The sequence below is a fragment of the Lygodium microphyllum genome, chromosome 23 (genome assembly GCF_053477565.2).
Source record: "Lygodium microphyllum isolate KBCC chromosome 23, Lygodium_microphyllum_v1.1.10, whole genome shotgun sequence".
NCBI classification, from domain to species: domain Eukaryota; kingdom Viridiplantae; phylum Streptophyta; class Polypodiopsida; order Schizaeales; family Lygodiaceae; genus Lygodium; species Lygodium microphyllum.
Window position 1 is genome coordinate 74770334 of NC_141157.1, and position 18733 is coordinate 74789066.

General features: G+C 40.3%; 1 protein-coding gene across 3 annotated transcripts in view; it reads left to right on the forward strand.

Moving 5' to 3' along the window:
- LOC148016343 (putative potassium transporter 2) overlaps positions 1-18528 on the forward strand; it is a 59992-nt gene extending 41464 nt beyond the window's left edge. For 2 of the 3 annotated variants that reach the window (XM_087664179.1, XM_087664181.1), the window contains 5 exons: positions 16056-16316; positions 16393-16445; positions 16557-16671; positions 16816-17070; positions 17150-18528. In XM_087664179.1, the coding sequence (XP_087520305.1) occupies positions 16056-16316; positions 16393-16445; positions 16557-16671; positions 16816-17070; positions 17150-18237 (1772 nt within the window). In that variant the 3' untranslated portion in view covers positions 18238-18528. The remainder of the gene's footprint in view (positions 1-16055; positions 16317-16392; positions 16446-16556; positions 16672-16815; positions 17071-17149) is intronic. The other variant, XM_087664182.1, reaches the window with a different exon arrangement.
- The last annotated feature ends 205 nt before the right edge of the window (positions 18529-18733 follow it).

The following is an 18733-nucleotide window of genomic DNA, read 5'->3' on the forward strand; positions in this document are numbered from 1 at the left end:
ATTCTTTGTGTGTACCACACTGGTACACACCTATCTGTTGATTCACTCTCACTCTATCTCACTACTCAACACTGTTCAGTTCTGGATCATTGAGCACCTCGATTAATGCGCCTGCTCTCTGCTCTCTGCTCTCTCTCTCTCCTTTCACTTCAAGTCTATCTCACTATTCAACACTATTCAATTCTGGATCATTGAGCACCTCGATTAATGCGCTTGCTCTCTGTCCTCTCTCTCTCTCTCTCTCTCTCTCTCTCTTTCTCTATCTCAGTGTTCAACACTGTTCAGTTTTGGATCATTGAGCACCTCGATTAATGCACCTGCTCTCTGCTCTCTCTCTCTCTCTCTCTCTCTCTCTTTGATTCTGCTTCAACTCTACAAGACAAGCAAAACTCAAATCCTAAACACAAAACTCAAAATGCAAAAACTCGGAACTCAAACATAGACAAACATAGAGAGAAGAAACTCTAAAGTGAATGAATGCTGTAAATGAATGTAATAGTGTATAGAATGTCCAAGGGTAGAGTAATGTAGTGTCGGAGAGTGATGTCCACTGGAGATGGATCCCAAGTGCTGTGACCACCAGTTAGAGTGAGGAGTGCGGGAAACACCAAATGTTGATCACTAGAGTGTCAGGGAATTGAGGTGACTGCTGAGAATGATGCGTGATGATAAAGGTGGCAGCAGGTAGTAGAAGACGGTAAATGCAGCATTAGAAGGGCCGCTTGAAGGAGGAAGAGCACAACTGTCGCCGGCAGGTAGGAGAGCCAAACTCAAGTTTAGAAGGTCGCTTGATGTTGAGGAAGCGCATTGCCAACTGTTGCTTGGTTGATGAGAGGGTCAAATGCAGGTAGTAGGAGGCAGTTTGATTGCTGGCAATGGCTGATGGAACCAAATGTAGTAGGAGAGAGGGCACCAAATAACATGCGACAACTGTGGAAGAAGATGCCAGGTAGTGGAAGGGCTGATGGAGAAGTGGCAGCAATCGCGAAGGGTAGACTGCCATGTGGGTGAAGGCTGAAATCTGCATTGAAAGAATGAGAAATCTGCACAAAAGGATCAGGTTGAATGGTGGGCAGCATGTCTATTTGTAGATATTGAAGATTGCCCCAAAAAAATTAAGGTTTTGGGGGACAACTGAAACTCTCTTGAACCGTGCATTAAATTGGCGTTTTTCATTAATTAAGTGTGTCTTGGGGCTGTTTTAAGATGCTAATCAGCTATAAAGCGTGTTTTATGTCAGCACCCCCTCTTAGGCCCAAAACAAAGCCTAAAAGGGAAGGCAGGTAATGTTTACCCCACAGCTCCCATCCCAAAGCAGCTAGGGCATTGGACAAGGGGTGTACATTTGGTTTTTCAGTGGCCTATCAAGACTATAGAGGCGATGGTTACCTTACCAAGGGAGTCCAAGTAGTCACCCTAGAGAGGATAGGGTATCGGAAAAAGGGTACATGTTGGCTACATAGTGGTTTACCAAGCCCTACAAAGGCAGATGGAACCACATTGAACTCCTTTTTTTTGGGGGGTGGAAAGTTAAGTTTAGGGGTGGTGGCAGATTAAGTAATAGTAAATGTGATGAAGTATCATGGGAAGAAGGATGGTGGTGTAATCTATCGATGGAAACAACTTAGGATCCATCCAATGGTGCTCTATACAATGGGATGCATAGTATGCTACATGCTAAAAATGCTTATATAGTAGGTGCCACTTGGACAATGTCTCTTGTGGGAAAATTGTTCAATTGCCCAAGCGCCCTAGTATAAAGATGATGAAATCATGCAATGCATAGGGAAAGGTACAATAGGGGGGGAGGCTGATGTGGAAGACAAGTGTCAAAATCTGTAGAATAGCAAGAAGGGTAGGAACCCCCTCTCAACTTGGATGTCGATGCTAAAGAAGGAAGGGGAGCTTGAGGATGTCGGTTTTCGTGTGGTGCCAAAGAACCATATGGATGAAAACGATGAAGCATCTCGATTGGAGGAAGGATAGAAGACAGTGCCATGATAGAATCAAGAGAGATGTTGCACAATGCGTCGTGGGAGGGGAAGGCTCCATGTTGGTAGAAGAGCAAAACTCCAAGTAGATGGAACCGTGAAAGGAACGACGCACATCTGTTGTCTCTAGCTCTGGAAGGATAAAGATTAGCCTTACACTGAAGTACAAAACACTGCAAAAGAGATCAAAATCTGCAAGCACGAAGGTGAGCAATGAGATGCTCCAAAAAACAAAACTGAAACTAAAGGAAAGCAAAGCTAAGTGCAATGCAATGAGTAGGTAAGTATGCAATGGAAGTCTAAAAGGGGTTGGCTAAGTGTGGCCATCATCGCATACGACAAGGTGGGGAAGGGGTCCTAGAAGGTACAATAGATGCCCTAGGAATGGATGCGTAAAGTGCAATAGGCGAGCTACTAGCAGACTGATCAGCCAATCCTTCAGGAGTAGTGAAGGAGATAGGCTGTTGAGACTGTCTGCATGTCACATGTCAAGTAGCCGCTAGGGCAGATGGAGTAGATGGTGCAGTAGTGGGAGTAGCCCCATTGGATTGGCTAGTTGGAGGGGAGGCAATTATAGTAGTTTGTTGTAGTTTTCTAGGAGGAAGACCTTGGGCCTTGGTACGACACTTCTCGTTCACATGGCCCGACCTTTGGTAGTGTGTGTGAAACCTATTTTTCTTAGGAATTCACTGCCAAAAGGGTCGTGTTTCTTTGGTTTCGTCGGAGGAAGTGGTGTTACCCTTGTTTTGGCTTGCCTTCGCATCTTGTGAGTTCTTGCCATTGTTGGTTTTCCTTCTGAAAAAGAGGTAACCAACCCTCGTGCCTTTGAATGGATGTGTGTGGAGGACTTCTTGTTGTGTAGTCTCACGTAATGCAAGAATTGACACTCAAACTCATAGAAGGTCAGCAATCTAGATAGTGAGATAATGTGCTACATAAAATGGAAGTATTTGTCGGGCAACTTGTTCAAGAAGAACATGACCTAATTGTTGTCTGTCTTCGGAGAGCTAGTAGTGGCAAACTTGAGGAGTAACTATCAGCATATTCGGCCAACTCGACTTTTAGATCATCCCCTTCCTTGATGGAAAACTCTTGAAGCTCAAAATCAAGATTGATACGTCGAGCGCGATCTTGAGCTATAGAGTAGTCAATGAGATGACTCCAACGCTCAGATGTGAGGGAAAAATGTCGTAATTGAGAGTGGAATTTAGGAAGCAACCCTTGCATTAACTCAACATTGGTTGTAGCATTGCGGGCCCTCCATTGACGTATGTGATCAAGGTGAGCTAAGTGAGGCTTGGACATAGGCTTGCTACCAATGATGAGGTTTCAAAGTCCTAGCAATTCAAGCACTTATTTCATGAAGTTCGACCAAGTGGTGAAATTCGACTCGTTAAAATGTCTCTTATATGTGAAGGCATTATTGGCCGTGGCAGCAAGAGTGGTAGTGTTAGGAATAGAGGTGTGTAATGGGGACAGGGTGGATAAGGAGGATAAAGTGGGGGAGTAGTGCGTACACTTGGAAAGAAATCATAACAGCCTCTATCCAAAAACCATGGGGTAATGCAGCGTGAGACAACATCGTACGGACCTTATCCTGTATGGTTCGATTCATATGCTCTGCAACTCCATTTTGGGGTGGATTATGAGGGGCAGTGAGCTCCCTCTTTATCCCTTTGCTGTCACAAAATGTTTGAAAGGCCTTGGACACATATTCCCCACCATTGTCAGAGCGAAGACACTTAAGTGTCTTATCTGTCTGATTTTCAGCCAGTGCCAAGAATTTTTTAAACTTGTCAAGCACTTCATCCTTGCTACGAATAGGATAAACCCATACCTTTCGTGTAGCATCATCGACGAAGGTGGCAAAATATTTCTTTCCCCCTAAAGATAATCTTGGCATTTGACATACATCTGAATGTACTAACTCTAGAGGAGAAGATTTCAAAGAAAGAGACTTTTTATGAGACGTCTGTGCATGTTTACCATAAATACAATGATCACAATGCTCAAAATCAGTATAACGAAGACAAGGCAAGTAACCCAAACGAGAAAGCACTTTCATTCCTGTTTGACTCATGTGTTCCAACCGGCCATGCCACAAAGAAAAGCTTGGCTGCTCGGTCACGGCAATCACATGGTCATGCATACTAGATACATGAAGTGGATACAAAGTATCACTCTTGCAACCTCTGGCAATCACTCTAGATTCCTTATAAATCTTCCATTTTCCATCACCAAAGGTGGTATGAAAACCATCATCATCTAGTTGCCCTGTGCTAATCAAGCTCTTCTTGAGCTGAGGTACATGCCGTACATACTGAAGTGTAAAGACAGAACCATGTTGAAACTGTAACTGCACATTGCCAATACCTGCAATCTCACATGCATAGTTGTTCCCAAGATGGACAACACCATGTCGACCCCCTGTATAGGCAGAGAATCACTCACGATGAGGGGTGACATGAAAGGAAGCACCTGAATCGAGAATGCAAGTATGCATGTCATCATTTGTATCTGCAAGTAAAGCATGTGCACCAAAGTGTGAAGAGACAAAGAGTACGTCACTCCCACTATTACTATCATGAGTGACTACATTCACCTCTGCAATTTTGACACTGCTCTTCTTAGGTTGACTGTCTTTCTTCTCTTCCTTGCTATCATCTCTCTTCTTGCCCTTTCCTTTCTCTTTCTCCCATTTGTAGCAGTCACGTTTAAAGTGACCCTTCTTGCCACAATGATGGTATTCAACATCTTTGCCACGTGATTTACTGCGTCCCTTGCTATCAAATTTGCCTTGCCTTAAATTCTTTATCAATCAAGAACTTCAAGGCAACCAGCTGGCTGAAAATAGAGTTAAACTCACTCAAGTGAGTAGACATTGCTGTACCCTCTTTCATATGCAAATCCATAAGCTTTTTCAGCTAATACACTTTGCTTGCAGCACTTTTCTGTGCATACAGTTCTTCCAATCTAGTCCATATAGCATATACAAAATCCAAACCTTCAATGTTAAACAGCAAGGCATCCGAAATCGATAGCTCGATGGTTGAGCGTGCAAGCTCATTTAACTCATCCCAATTTTCTTGTTCCATGTCCGCAGGCTTTGCCCCTTTGCTTTTAATCGGCTTTGCCTGCTTCTTTTGCAATAGGATACTGTAGCATTGTTCCAAACTGCAAAGTTATGTGCTCCTTCAAGCTTCTTTATGTGCATGAGATTTATTGCTGTCATTGCTGCCAGCCATGATTTTCAGCCCAAATGTGACAAAAAAACAACAGATGTAGACCCAAACCGTTACCGAAGTGACCAAGGTACAAACAAGTACGAACCAGTAGTAAACGATCACTTAGAAGCATAGATTTCAGATCTGTAATTAGATTTTCAGAAGCACCAAACCATGTGCTACAGCATTCCACAACTGATTACAGCTGTTCCAAGGGCATATGCATCACATTACATGAAAAATCCCAAAATTTAGCTGCAATTTCTGTTTTACATGTACCCACAGGCATAAAATTTGACACACACGGTCAAAAGCCCCAAATTTTTTGTGCTCAAAGCATCAACCACACATCTGCATTTTCTCTGTTATGCATAGAACAGGCCAATTTTGCCAAAATAGAGTAGGCCAATTTTGCCAAAATAGAGTAATTTCAGCAAAAACCCCCAAATGTTACCAAGTGTTGATGTACAAATTGTGTGGAATTCAACCTGCATGTACATAAAATGACCAAATGCTGCACAGATTTTGCCCAAACTGCAAAAGCCCCAAATTGCACGAGGTCCGATGTGCATCAATGTTGAGAAATTGGGTAAATTTCAGCCCAATTTGTGCATATACATGAAAAGCCCCAAATGTCGGGGACAAAATGTCACAAAATTCTTGGAAAAACCCCCATCGACTATCGCAATAATTGGAGTTTGTGACCCCGTTGACCTGCCTGCGATGTGACTGGAGTGTGCAATCGCGTTGCAGAAAAGGTGTCGCCTGATGCCATGCCTACAGCTCCCTCTAGTCCATGTAGGTCCATTGCGTAAGGGGGGGGGTCCCTTGCCGGTCACTTGCTGTTGGAAGCTGCCGCGAGTCAGTCGCTAACTTGTCACGCACTTGAAAGCTGTTGCCTGGTGTCGCCTGGTTCACGCTTGCTTGCTAGGTCAGGAAATGACCTATCATCTGTCTGGAGATGACGTTTTTAACTTGCACCTGCACCTTTGAACTGTCGGCTGATAAAAAAATGTGACCTATTGACCTGCACGAACTCCGGGAAGTGCGAATGTCTCAATTGCAGCTATGATACCAGTTTGTAGTGATGGGAGAGGCACGAAGATTGAGACAGCAGGTGTCCGTTGCGCGTGTAGAGAGAGAGAGAGAGAGAGTGCACGTTTGTAGGTATAATGACGAGTGTGTACCTTTAGGTTTTTAGATAGATATATATGTGTAAGTACAAGTGCTAAGGGTGTGTTCACACCCAAGCACATTTAAAGGCACGAGGCCTTTATTCCCAACAGCGTGGTTGAGATAAAGGAGATGGGTCACTAGATGCATTGAATGTCGTGGTCCCTCCAAGATCAGAGAGGTGGCCAATCTCACCAGTCAGTCTAGATAAAGTAGTAGCATTTGGAGGAGTGTAAACTGAACTATACGTGATGCGTAAGTACTCCTCATACTCTTCCTGTGTAAGGTGACCAAAACAAGAAGAAGAAGACAGTAAAGGTGTCTACCTCCTTGAGACCATAATGCCTTCTTAGAGCCTCCAATGATGGAGAAGCCTAATAGGGTGTCATAGGATCCTTAGAAGAAGGTGCCTAAGACATTATGATTTAGAATTGAGTGGTGTGTGAGTCTCGTATAAAGACTAGCCTCCACAATCAGTGCAAGATACTCTTTAGAAGAGCATTGGCTCTCATACCATGTGAAGATATGCTAGGGTTTACATTGAGGAAACATAGCACACACAACCAAGACTGAAACACATAGACTCGTGATAGAGATAAACAAAACTCAAGCCCTAGACGCAAAATGGAAAATGTGAAAACTCAAAACTCAAAGTTCAAACACAGAGAGAAGAAACTTTGAAGTGAATGAATGCTGTAAATGAATGTAATGTGCAGAATACCCAAGGGTAGAGCAATGCAGTGTCGGAGAGTGACATCCATCGGAGATGGATCCCAAGTGATGTGACCACCAGTCAGAGTGAGGAGTGCAAGAAACACCAAACACTGATAACCAGAGTGTCAAGGAACTGAGGCGACTGCAGAGGATGATGCTTGATAATGAGGGTGGCAACAGAAGGTTGCAAACGCAGCAGTAGAAGGGCTTCCTGGAGGAGGAAGAGCACAACTAGTTGTTGCTTGCAGGTAGGAGAGCCAAATGTAGGCTCCTAAGGGTTACTTGATACTAAGGAAGGGCACTACCAACTGTTGCCTGCTTGATGATGGTTAAACACAAGGAGTAGGAGGTAGTCTTATCGTTGGCGATGGTTGATGGGACCAAACAAAGTAGAAGAGAGGGTGCCAAATAGTGGGCGACAGCTACGGAAGAAGATGTCAAGCATTGGAAGGGCTGATGGAGGAGTGGCAACACTGGTGAAGGGTAGACCGCCACGTGGGTAAAGACTGATGGCCGAAATTTGCACTGAAAGAATGAGAAACCTGCACAAAAGGATTAGGTTGAAAGGTGGGTAGGCTGTCTATTTATAGATATGTTGAAGGGTACCCTAAACAAATTAGGGTTTTGGCCCCTAAAACTCTCTCAAACTGTGCACTAAATTTGTGTTTTTCATTAATTAAGAGTATTTTGGGGTTGTTTAAAGGTGCTAATCAGTTATAAAGGGTGTTTTAGCTCAACAATGTCTCTCTCTCTCTCTCTCTCTCTCTCTCTCTCATCTTTACATACACATTTCCTCTCATACACAACCATGAGCACTTTAATATATCATCCGCTATAGCTGTCCTTGAGCTAATGCATATGTTTGGATAGCCAAATATTCCAATATTGTATGAGAGCACATGATACTAGGCTTGTGCACAAGAAGTTTGCTTTAGGACATCATTATTCACTAATTACTCTTTTGCTCGTAGTTCACTTATCTTACCACATAATCTTGTAGGACATCATTATTCACTAATTACTCTTTTGCTCGTAGTTCACTTATCTTACCACATAATCTTGTTCTTATGTTTCAGTAAGCAACTAATCTTCTTCATCTATTTTTTCAACTACTCTCTCCCTCTTTTCCACCTACCATGAATCACTTTTTTACTCGTTGGCTTACTGCATAACCTTGTTCTTATATTTCAATAAGATGCTAATCTTCTTTATCTACTTTTTTAACTACTCTCCAGAAAAAAGTCACTCTTTTTGTCATTTACATAAAGTTTGTGTTTTTTGAGTTCTTAAAACACTATTTTCAAGTGTTGCTTATGCTCTTCTTTATCTTTTGAATGAAACAAAATAGAAATAACTTCTTGAATGAGTGCTAGATAAGTAAATACAAAGCATGTGATTGAAACTCCAGTGTTAGAGCTTGTTGGAAGTGAAAAGAGAGACCTCTCATATATAGATATGGGGCTTGGGTATTGAAAAGTGGGAAGCAGAGGCTACAAATGACAAGTGTTTGTTGAAATGACAAGTGTAGGGATACTTGTTTCTCCCTACACTTGTCTCTTTCAAAATGACAATTTTGACTACTTCTTTGAGGAAGTGATATGTAATCTTGATATGCTTGGTGCAAACTGATATTTGAGAAGAGTGGGCCACATTTATTGTTGACTTATTAGTGTGGTGTGATAGGCAATAAATACGAAGTGGGAGCTTGTCCAATAACTATGCAAGCCAAAGTGCTTCATGACTTGCCAAGGATATTGCAATATACTCAGCTTCTATGGAGGAGAGAGACAAGGTGTTTTGGCACTTGGTACACCATGAAATAGCACCACTTGCAAACATGAATATATGATGAGAAATGCTATGCCTTTGTAGTCTTGACCCACTCAATTTGTATTCACAAAATTGTTAGAATAAATTTAATCCATATTGGGTTTTTATAATTATATATAAGGCAATAGTCTTTGGTGTTATCAAGATAGCAAAGTGCTATTTTTATAGCAATGCCATGGATTTTGTGGAGTTTTGTAAGTGATTGTATAAGACAAGGCCGATGAGGCTAAGATCAAGACCAATGGTAAAGATAAGATATCAAAATTGACCTATGAGAGGATGATAGGGGAAACTGCACATGAGTGATGTATGGAAAAATTAACAAACTTAATGAATTATTACAATGGAAAAATTAGAAGATAGAGAGAACGAGAGAGATAACTATAAAGAAAGAGAAAGAGATGGATGATACCACCTTTATAGGATTTTATTGGAACAAAAGCATAGGCACAAAGTGTCCAAACCATATACAATGGGACTGATTTGCTGCAAATCTGAGAATTAGGATTTTGAAACTTTAATTTTTGTGTACATCGAACAAGAAGTTGATTTTCTTCTTTGATGCTTTGATGTGTTCAAGTTGAGTAGAAAGAACTTCTTGAATGAGTGTTAGATAAATAAATACAAAGCATGTGATTGAAATTTCAGTGTTCGAGCTTGTTGAAAATGAAGAGAGAAACCTCTTATATAAAGATGTGGGGCTTGGGTGAAAGTGGAAAGTAGAGATTACAAATGTTAAGTGTTTGTTAAAAATGACAAGTGTAGGGATAGTTGTTTCCCCTACACTTGTCTCTTTCAAAATAACAATGCGTGTTTTATTCTAGATGCTGTATGTCAATTTTCTAAAGAAAGAATCTTTTAAACATTCTACTTCAAAAATCTCACAAGTGGTTAAGAATTTGAGATAGCTGCTCAATATAACATAGTTCCTTGCAAAATGCTAGAGCCTCTTAATACAAAAAGAATTTCCATTAGAGTAACTTTCAAAGATAGTAACCTCCTAAATTTTAGGAGTTGCCAAATTAGATGTTAGAGAGCTTAATTCTATAGGTTCATTAATTCACGGTTTGTTTATGTGATTATGAGATCTGGTTTCACTTTTTGAAACCACTCATTATGTGGGCCTCTAGTCAATGTGACTACCTAAGTGAAAAAGCCTTAGTGATTTGGGCTTTCTAGTTGATCTAATTGCTCGACTAAATCAGTAATTTCTCTTGGACATCTCATTGATGGCGACTCATGTCATGAGGACATGAAATTTTGTTGCTTTGCTTAACATTTGACTAAGTGTTAATCAAATGTGCAAATGTGCAAATGTGAGGTGCATGTGTAATGTGCAAGTGTCATTAGTTATTTCACAATGACAGGCCAAGGACCTTGAGATATTAGTGGATGTCAAAGGAAAAAGTTGTAATAAGTTAAACTAGTCAGGTACTAAGTGATACATGGTGCCAGATTTTGGCCTAGATCAATTTATTAGCCATTAATCTGAGTGATGACATTAGCAACTAGTATTAGTTAATTAATTAATGCTAGTTTAGGGGCTAATAAATATTCAAGATTCTTTGGATGAGATATCGATCTAGCTAATTTTATCATTGGTTGGCACATGTATTTTTTTGAGCAAGAATTAATAATAAAATTAATTTTTAGAATTAATCTTGAAATTTAATTTAATTGGGTTGAAAATTACTGAAAAATGCAATTAGAAGGCTGCCATTGGGCAAAACCTTTCAATGCAAGAGGGAAAAGGCCTATTAGAGGCTGATGGAACCTCATTCCGGCATTATGGAGGTTAGGAGAGGAGGAGAGAGAGTTGTTACTACAAATTTTCAGCAATTGGTGATTAGCCTAGCCATGGGAGACTGTCAAAGAGCTGTCCCCAGGTAATTAAAAGACCATTGGAGATAGGTAACAACCCTCTGCAGGCTCTCTACAAGCAGGTGAAAACAATTTTGGGGTGCACAAGGATAGGTGATTGCATGTGGGCTCCTATTGATTGTGGGTTGTAGTCAATCAACTATTTACAATAGGGCAATATTAAGTTTCAGTTAATTTTTTGTGATGTTTGATGGTTGTCTCATCTTCAACAATGATGATTGAAACCATTGATGGTACTCCATGTTTTCTTTTTACATCCATATATATTTTACCCAGTGCCTCAAAGATGGATTCATGTTCTCTAGGTATGAAGTGAATTGCTTTCTTTCCTTGCCTTTTTGTAGTAGACATGGATGACCCTCCAAGATTGGTACTCAAAAAGTCATGCAACTGTGGCCCACCCCAATGTTTAATGAGCTTAAACATGGTCTTTGTAGACTTGGTGAATCTTTGTGTTTGCTTGGCTCACACTACATTTCTTGCTACACCTTGAAAAAGTTCCACAAGGCTGTTTTACCTTTTGAATTCACCTTGTCAATGGGCCTAAAAATTCTCTCTCCAGTTTCCTCTCTATTCTCTCAATCAATTCACAACTTTCCGTAAGAGACCTCAGTCAAATCTAGTCCTAGGAGGGTGCAATTGAAAAATTTATGTTGCTAAACCCAAATTTAGAGTAGAAATTAGGGTTTACTAGCCACCTTGGGAAGAGTGCTCAAAGTTTAAGGCCTAGTATTGGAAAATTTAGCAGCTGAAATTCAAGGATTTCATAGAATTTCAAGAGGCTAGCCAAGCAACATTAAGTTTGCGGAAAAATTTGTTTTCCAAGGAGCAAATTGAAGGCCAATCCCTAAGCACACCAAGGGGCAAATTGGTTTGAAGGCTTGTTGGTCATTTTCGAAAGCAACAACCATCGGATAGTGAAGATGATTAAAGCCAAATTTCACTGTACTTCATCCAATTTTAATAGAAGCTAAAGAAATATTGCTAAGGATGTCGAGCAAGAGTCTAGTATCCAAGATTAAGCGGTAAAGAGTGTATTTCCAAATTTGTGTATCTTATGCTTGCTGTAATTAGTGTTAAATTAGGTTGTTTACCACCCATTCCCAAAAGGATTGGTTGGTTTCAACCCAAGTATAATTATAGGGTGTTGTGGCCATTGGCCACCCTTGAATAAAAAAAATGAACATTAAGCCATATTTTGAAAAAATCAAATAATACAAATTCCCTTTTAGGGTAGATGAGCATTAAATTGATTTGAATAATTGAGCTAATATATCTTGATAATAGTTGATATACAAAAGGTTAGTTACAAGTTTTAACATCTCATCCTTATCTTCCAAGAAACCTCTTCCTTTTGTAATCCTATTGCATAAGTAGCTCTAAGTTGAAAACCATATAGTTGTCTACAAATGCTCTAGCCAACTTGGAGTTAACATCAGATGAGGTTGTAGTCAATGTAGCTATTTTGGTCAATGTATCTATATTACCTAGATAAAGTCATGCTCCCTCTTTGTCATAGATAATTGAATAATAAAATCCATGGAGATGCTCTCCCTTGTTCTTGAAGATATTTTTAAAGGATGTAGAAGATCTTCCATCTTTAATCTTGACTTGGCACTTACTACACATAATTACATAATCTAGGATGTCCTTGCTACATTCCAACTCAATAAAATTGCATCTTAACAAGACTACATGTCTTGTAAACTCCCATGAAATCATTAGGGCAGCTCCATAATTCCATAACCAGCAAGTGTTGTTATTTTTGATGTAAATCATGCCGCATCAAGATATTACAACACTAGAGGCTGAGATCCTTGTAGGCATGCTTGAAACTTGACCTCGGGAGATGGCTTTGTGCTGGTCAAGAATACAAAGGCACAACCACCAAGGTAGCGGTCCATTTAACATAAAATGAAAGAAACTACAGGCTGAGATCCTTGTAGGCATGCTTGAAACTTGACCTTGGGAGATGGCTTTGTGCTGGTCAAGAATACAAAGGCACAACCACCAAGATAGCTGTCCATTTAACATAAAATGAAAGAAACTAGTGGTGCACTGAATGGTAAAAATACCTCAGCTGAAAGGAAAGAAAGATTGATGCCATGATAAGGAAAAAGAATGCCAACAACTCTATATTGGGAGAGAAGATACTATCTTTGTCTCCATGTTGACAAATGCGATACTCGCTGCTAAGACAAGAATCGATAAAACAAACCTTGAGCTCAATTAAGATCTGTAAATACCCACAATGTTAGGCATGGACTGAAATACAAAATTGAATATATAAGTATCAGGAAAGAGACTTGCATACCAAATGTCTTATATGGAGATGCTTTGGATATTGTGCTAATGTGAAGAATGAAGTCAAATGAGTTTAGATGCAATAGAAGGAAATGAAAAATTGAGTGACCAAGTGTACAGTGGAAAACTTGAAAAAAATACGAAAGTATGGCTAAGCCTAAAGAAAATGGAGCTAGCCTATGGTTTCTAAGGTTGACCTAGGACTCCTAAGAAAGTAGCTTGATGGAAGATAATGATTGAACCAATCGATATGCCACGAGGCATTGACTGAGGGGGAGATCCAAGTTCCATTTTACCAATGGCCAACCATTGATAAACACAAATACTAGAGGGTGGACAATTTGTGCTCTCTCCTTAGTGAAGACCCCCTTCCAATCGCCTTGGAGTGGCACTACCATTGCCAAAAGAGGCTAAGGTTGGTTTGGGAATGGGTGATGGATTTAGCTTCGGTGCAGGTAAAAAAACTTGGAGCTGTGGATGGTGTGATTTGGGTGTGGGTCTAATACTCTTGGCCATTGAGTGATAGTTGTCACTTCCCTTTTCAATCAATGGAGGAGGCTGATTATGGATATTAGAATGTGGTTCATATTTAGGATTAATTGGGGAGGGTGGGATTAGAATGTGGTTCATATTTAGGATTAATTGTGGAGGGTGAGATTGGCTTTAAATGTGTAGGTAATTCCTTTCCACCGCTTGTTTCCTTCAATGGAGGTGATGTATCAACACAAGAGGGGGGTGCTTTTGAGCAACCAAGAAGGGTGATAGAATGTGCAAGAGGGGGGGGGGGCAGATGATAAAGAACGATACACTTGCAGAGATGGGGGAGGTGCATGGTGTGCGAGTAGCTTTCTTGGTGACAAATCAGCGAAGGGCATAGTGGTACACCTCTGAGTGTCTAATGACGGCCTAAAGGCTAAATATGCATCAAAGACAATGCATGCTAAGATTGGATAACCTATGTTGAGGTTAATGTATGGTTTTAGATTTAATGCAAACAAATCTAAATGTGAAGTGAAAGTGGGAGGGAAGGGTGGGAAATGTTAAGGTGAATTTGAAACACTGAACTCATACTCAAATGAAATAGAAGATAAAGAATTTCCTTGTGGAACATCTTTGAGCATAGAGTGTGCTTCAGATCCATATTGGTACCAATTTGGGTCTTGTAGGTAGCTTACAGTCAGTCCTTGCATAACTGAAGGAGTACTATGGACATAATCAATGTCACACAAGCACAAACTAGCCACTGGGCTTGATTGTGAAGAATTTGTACTTCGGTTGTGTTCAAAATGGATAGTCCTCAACTGAGAGGTGATCAGTATTGTCAGCGGAGTGCCCCAAGTGAGATGCACCTTATGAAGGAATACAATGTAATCAAGAGCAAACCAAGCAAATCCACGATAGCCTCAGGCAACTCTTTAGAAGAGCACCGGTTCTGATACCGTGTGGAGATATGGTAGGGTTTGCAAAAGAAAACATAGTGTGTACGACCACAATTGAGACAAAGTGAACTCAAACACTGTTTAATGCAAAAATGCAAAAACACAGAAGTGCAAAGTAAAGATAACTGAATAATCAAGGAATAAATGAATGAAAAGTACTGAATAATGAATGAATGTATACAGAATGCCCAAGGGTAGAGCTTTCCAATATCCAGTGGCTCTCCTAGGGGCAGATTGAGGGAGGTATCGATGTGTTTCACCCACTAGAGATGGATCCTGAGTGTAGTAACCACTAGTCAAAGCAGAGGCTGATGAAGAATGTGCTGAAAATGCATAAACAACCTTGAAACACATTGAGTGCAGTTGAGTTTTGGGTCGATTTAATGTTCTAATGAAGGTTGAATGTATGATGCACCTTTTTCAGCTGAACAGAATTCAAAGACATGGTGGTGTACTTCCAATGGGGATGAGAGCAACTTCATGGCCTCCATAGCAGGTGTGGATGCCTCTTTAGGACTTCACTTGGTTTTCCTATGGAACCTTTGTGGGGTACCTTGGATGCCATCATGGGATTGACATGCCTTCAAAGTTCAACTTGTTATAAGTACTTTTGAACATTAGGCATGATGTTCTTTTTTGGGGCATAACTAAACTGTCATTTGTAAGGAGCGGTGGTGGTTGTTAACCAGGTACTACTGGCTGGCAACTGTGTGATATATCAACTTCTTCCTTATCCCTCTTTAAGTCATTCATTGGCTAGGTGAACCATCTCATAGGAACTTGATTTGGTCAACAACTAGGGGGACACGGGTGTTATAAACTATGCCCTTTGCACATGGCTAGTTTAATGACATAAAACGATACCCTTTGCACTCAGCTAGTTGTGGGGTGATATAACATGATACCACTGTTTGGTCATGGCCCCTTGTCAAATGATGTAGAAAGATACTGTTTGCTTGTTTGGGTGTACCCAATGCAGATACATTCGATTATATTATCTGGGAGGTTATGTAATGGTCTTCTTGAAGTTTATGGCATTTGGCATTTCTTTGAAGCAACGTTTCTGTAAGCTAGCCTATGAGATACAGTGGGCTTTAATAATATGGACTGTCCCAATGCCCTCAACTGCATGTGAAGCATTATTGGTGCAAGTTATAGTGCCCGCCTTTGGTGTAGTTGGCAAAGAAACAAACAATGCTTGTAACAGGTAATTCGGTCAGAAGCACTAGAGTTAAAACTGCCAAATCTACTTGCTGTCAGTCAAAGATAATTGCACATCCTTAATGATGTGTAACAGAAAATCAGTAGCAGTCAAATATTTATATTTTGTCCTTCGTCAACTGATCACCAAGAAGGTTTATGTTCATTAACTGCATGTGTGAAACTCTGATCTTTATGGAAGTCATGTGAACTAATTCCGTTGAATCCTCTCAGTTTTGGTAATGTGTGTTAGTGAATGTGTTGAAAGCTTTGCTAACTTTTTGTTTGCAATCTTGCAGATGTAATAGTAGTTATAGCTTGTGCTATTCTAGTTGGTCTATTCACATTGCAACAGTTCGGTACACACAGGGTTGCATTTATGTTTGCACCCATTATCCTTTCATGGCTTTTTTGCATCAGCAGTATTGGCATTTACAATATTTGCCATTGGAATCCTGGAATCGTCAAAGCATTGTCACCCCATCACATATATGTATTCTTTAGAGAGAGCAGAAAAAATGGATGGATGTCTTTAGGAGGGGTTGTTCTGTGCATAACAGGTAAAAGTTGCTTCTTTGATACTGCTAAATTTAACATTTAGGTTGAGATCACATTCTAAAGGCCTTGCTCTTATAGGAGTTGAAGCAATGTATGCAGATTTGGGACACTTTTCCCAGTATCCTGTCAAGGTATGGTTGTTTCCTTATCAATAGAAATACAGCTAACACTCTCGTTTTGGTATTCTCAAAGGGTAAATAAAAATTTGTGGTGTCTGAAGGAGTTGTGTGTTTGCTTTGCAGTTTGCGTTTATATGTGTGGTATACCCATGTTTAATCCTCACCTACATGGGACAAGCAGCCTTTCTTTCTAAAAACAGGGGGGAAGTTGAATGGAATTTCTACAAGTCAATTCCAGGTACTTTGTGAAATGCACACAGCCTTTACTTTACTCTGGTATTAGTGTTTGTGCTCTTCTCCATCTTTATCCAAGTAAATAGAACTCATTGAAATGGCTCGAATTATCACTGATGTCCTTGTTCTTTGGAAATGGATGAAACAGAGCCTTTATTTTGGCCAGTATTTTTGGTGGCTACTCTTGCATCTATTGTTGGAAGTCAGGCAATCATCTCAGCAACCTTTTCTATTATCAAGCAGTGTTCAGCTTTAGGTTGCTTTCCTCGTGTAAAGATTGTTCATACATCCAGTAGCATCTTTGGGCAAATCTATGTGCCTGAGATTAATTGGATGCTGATGATCCTTTGCCTAGCTGTCACAATTGGTTTCAGAAGTACAACTTTGATCGGAAATGCCTATGGTATGGTTCATAGCTTTACACACATTTCCTTTACACATTCTCTCTCTCTCTCTCTCATCTGACATTTCATGTCATGCAGGTCTTGCTGTTGTGACTGTGATGTTGGTGACCACCTGTCTTATGACACTTGTCATTATAACTGTTTGGAGAAGAAGTGTTCTCCTTGCACTTCTGTTTTTCTTCTCTTTTGGTTCCATTGAAGTCCTTTATGCTTCATCCTGTCTGATCAAGGTACATCAAGGCGGCTGGGTTCCTCTTGTTCTTGCTGCAATTTTTATGGCTGTTATGTACATCTGGAACTATGGTATCAGGAAGAAGTATGAGTTTGATTTACAGAATAAGGTCTCAATGAAATGGTTACTTACTGTTGGTCCAAGTCTTGGTATTGTCCGTGTACCAGGGATTGGTCTAATCTATACTGAACTGGTTTCTGGTGTTCCAGCCATTTTTTCACATTTTGTGACAAACCTTCCTGCTTTTCATCAGATTGTGGTGTTTGTGTGCATAAAATCGCTCCCTGTTCCCCATATTCCTCCAAGTGAGAGATTTTTACTTGGTCGCATTGGTCCCAAGGAATATAGAATCTTTAGATGTGTAGTAAGGTATGGCTACAAGGATATTCAAGAAGATAGTGTTATCTTCGAAGATCAGCTTGTAGTCAACATGGGAGAGTTTATCAAGTCTGAAGAAAAACCTTCAGCTGACTCACCTACAAGTGAGATACCACTGGATGAAAGAATGACAGTTATCAGAACATCGAGTCATCCTGCTGTGAGAATGATCCCTGATGACCAAGCAGTTGGAGAAAGCAATCCTTCGCATTCTTCCTCCAGCAGTGAGTCTATTGGTATCCAGATCATTGAAAGTAATGGTCAGGCTAGTTCATCTGCAAGAAAAAGAAAAGTTAGGTTTGAACTTCCAGAGAGTCCTCACATGGATCAGGAAGTAAAGGAAGAGTTGAAGGAGCTTATACATGCCAAAGAAGCTGGTGTTGCTTACATTTTGGGACATTCCTATGTTAAAGCCGGTGGGAGCTCTTCTCCAGTTAAGCGATTTGCCATTAATGTTGTATTCAACTTTCTTCGCAAAAACTGCCGTGGTCCTTCAGTGGCTCTGAATATTCCCCACACTTGTCTCATTGAGGTGGGAATGATCTATCATGTTTAGATGGAGGTGGAATTTCAGGAAATATGCTTTATACATAGCTGTGGACAAATGAACCCACTTTAAGTTCTTTTTTCATGGGGAACTGCTGCTGGCAAGATTGTAAAGCTTGTACGTCATAGTTCTTATTTATGTCTGTACAGTAGTGAATGGGTTGGTCACTGAAAGCATGAAAGCTGAGGGTGTTCATAATTGCGGCATATCCCATATGCAGGGATCTCAATTTACAGTTTTTTTCCTTCTGTGCCCTTCCAAAGGAGCATAGTGTCTTAACAAAGAGGATTTTTTCATCTTTTTCCTTCTTGCAGCATGAAATTTATCTGCTGCTGGTCCAGTTGTATCTTTTTATGTTGTTTTCTAGGTTTTGAGAATTCTGTAGGTATGATTATGTTTTGGTACTAAGAGGTCCCATGTCATGTGTCTTGGATTTCTGTGCTTATTTTGAGATGGAACTTCTGAATTTACAGCGAGAGGCTTCCTTGTTTTAAGGACTATGCAG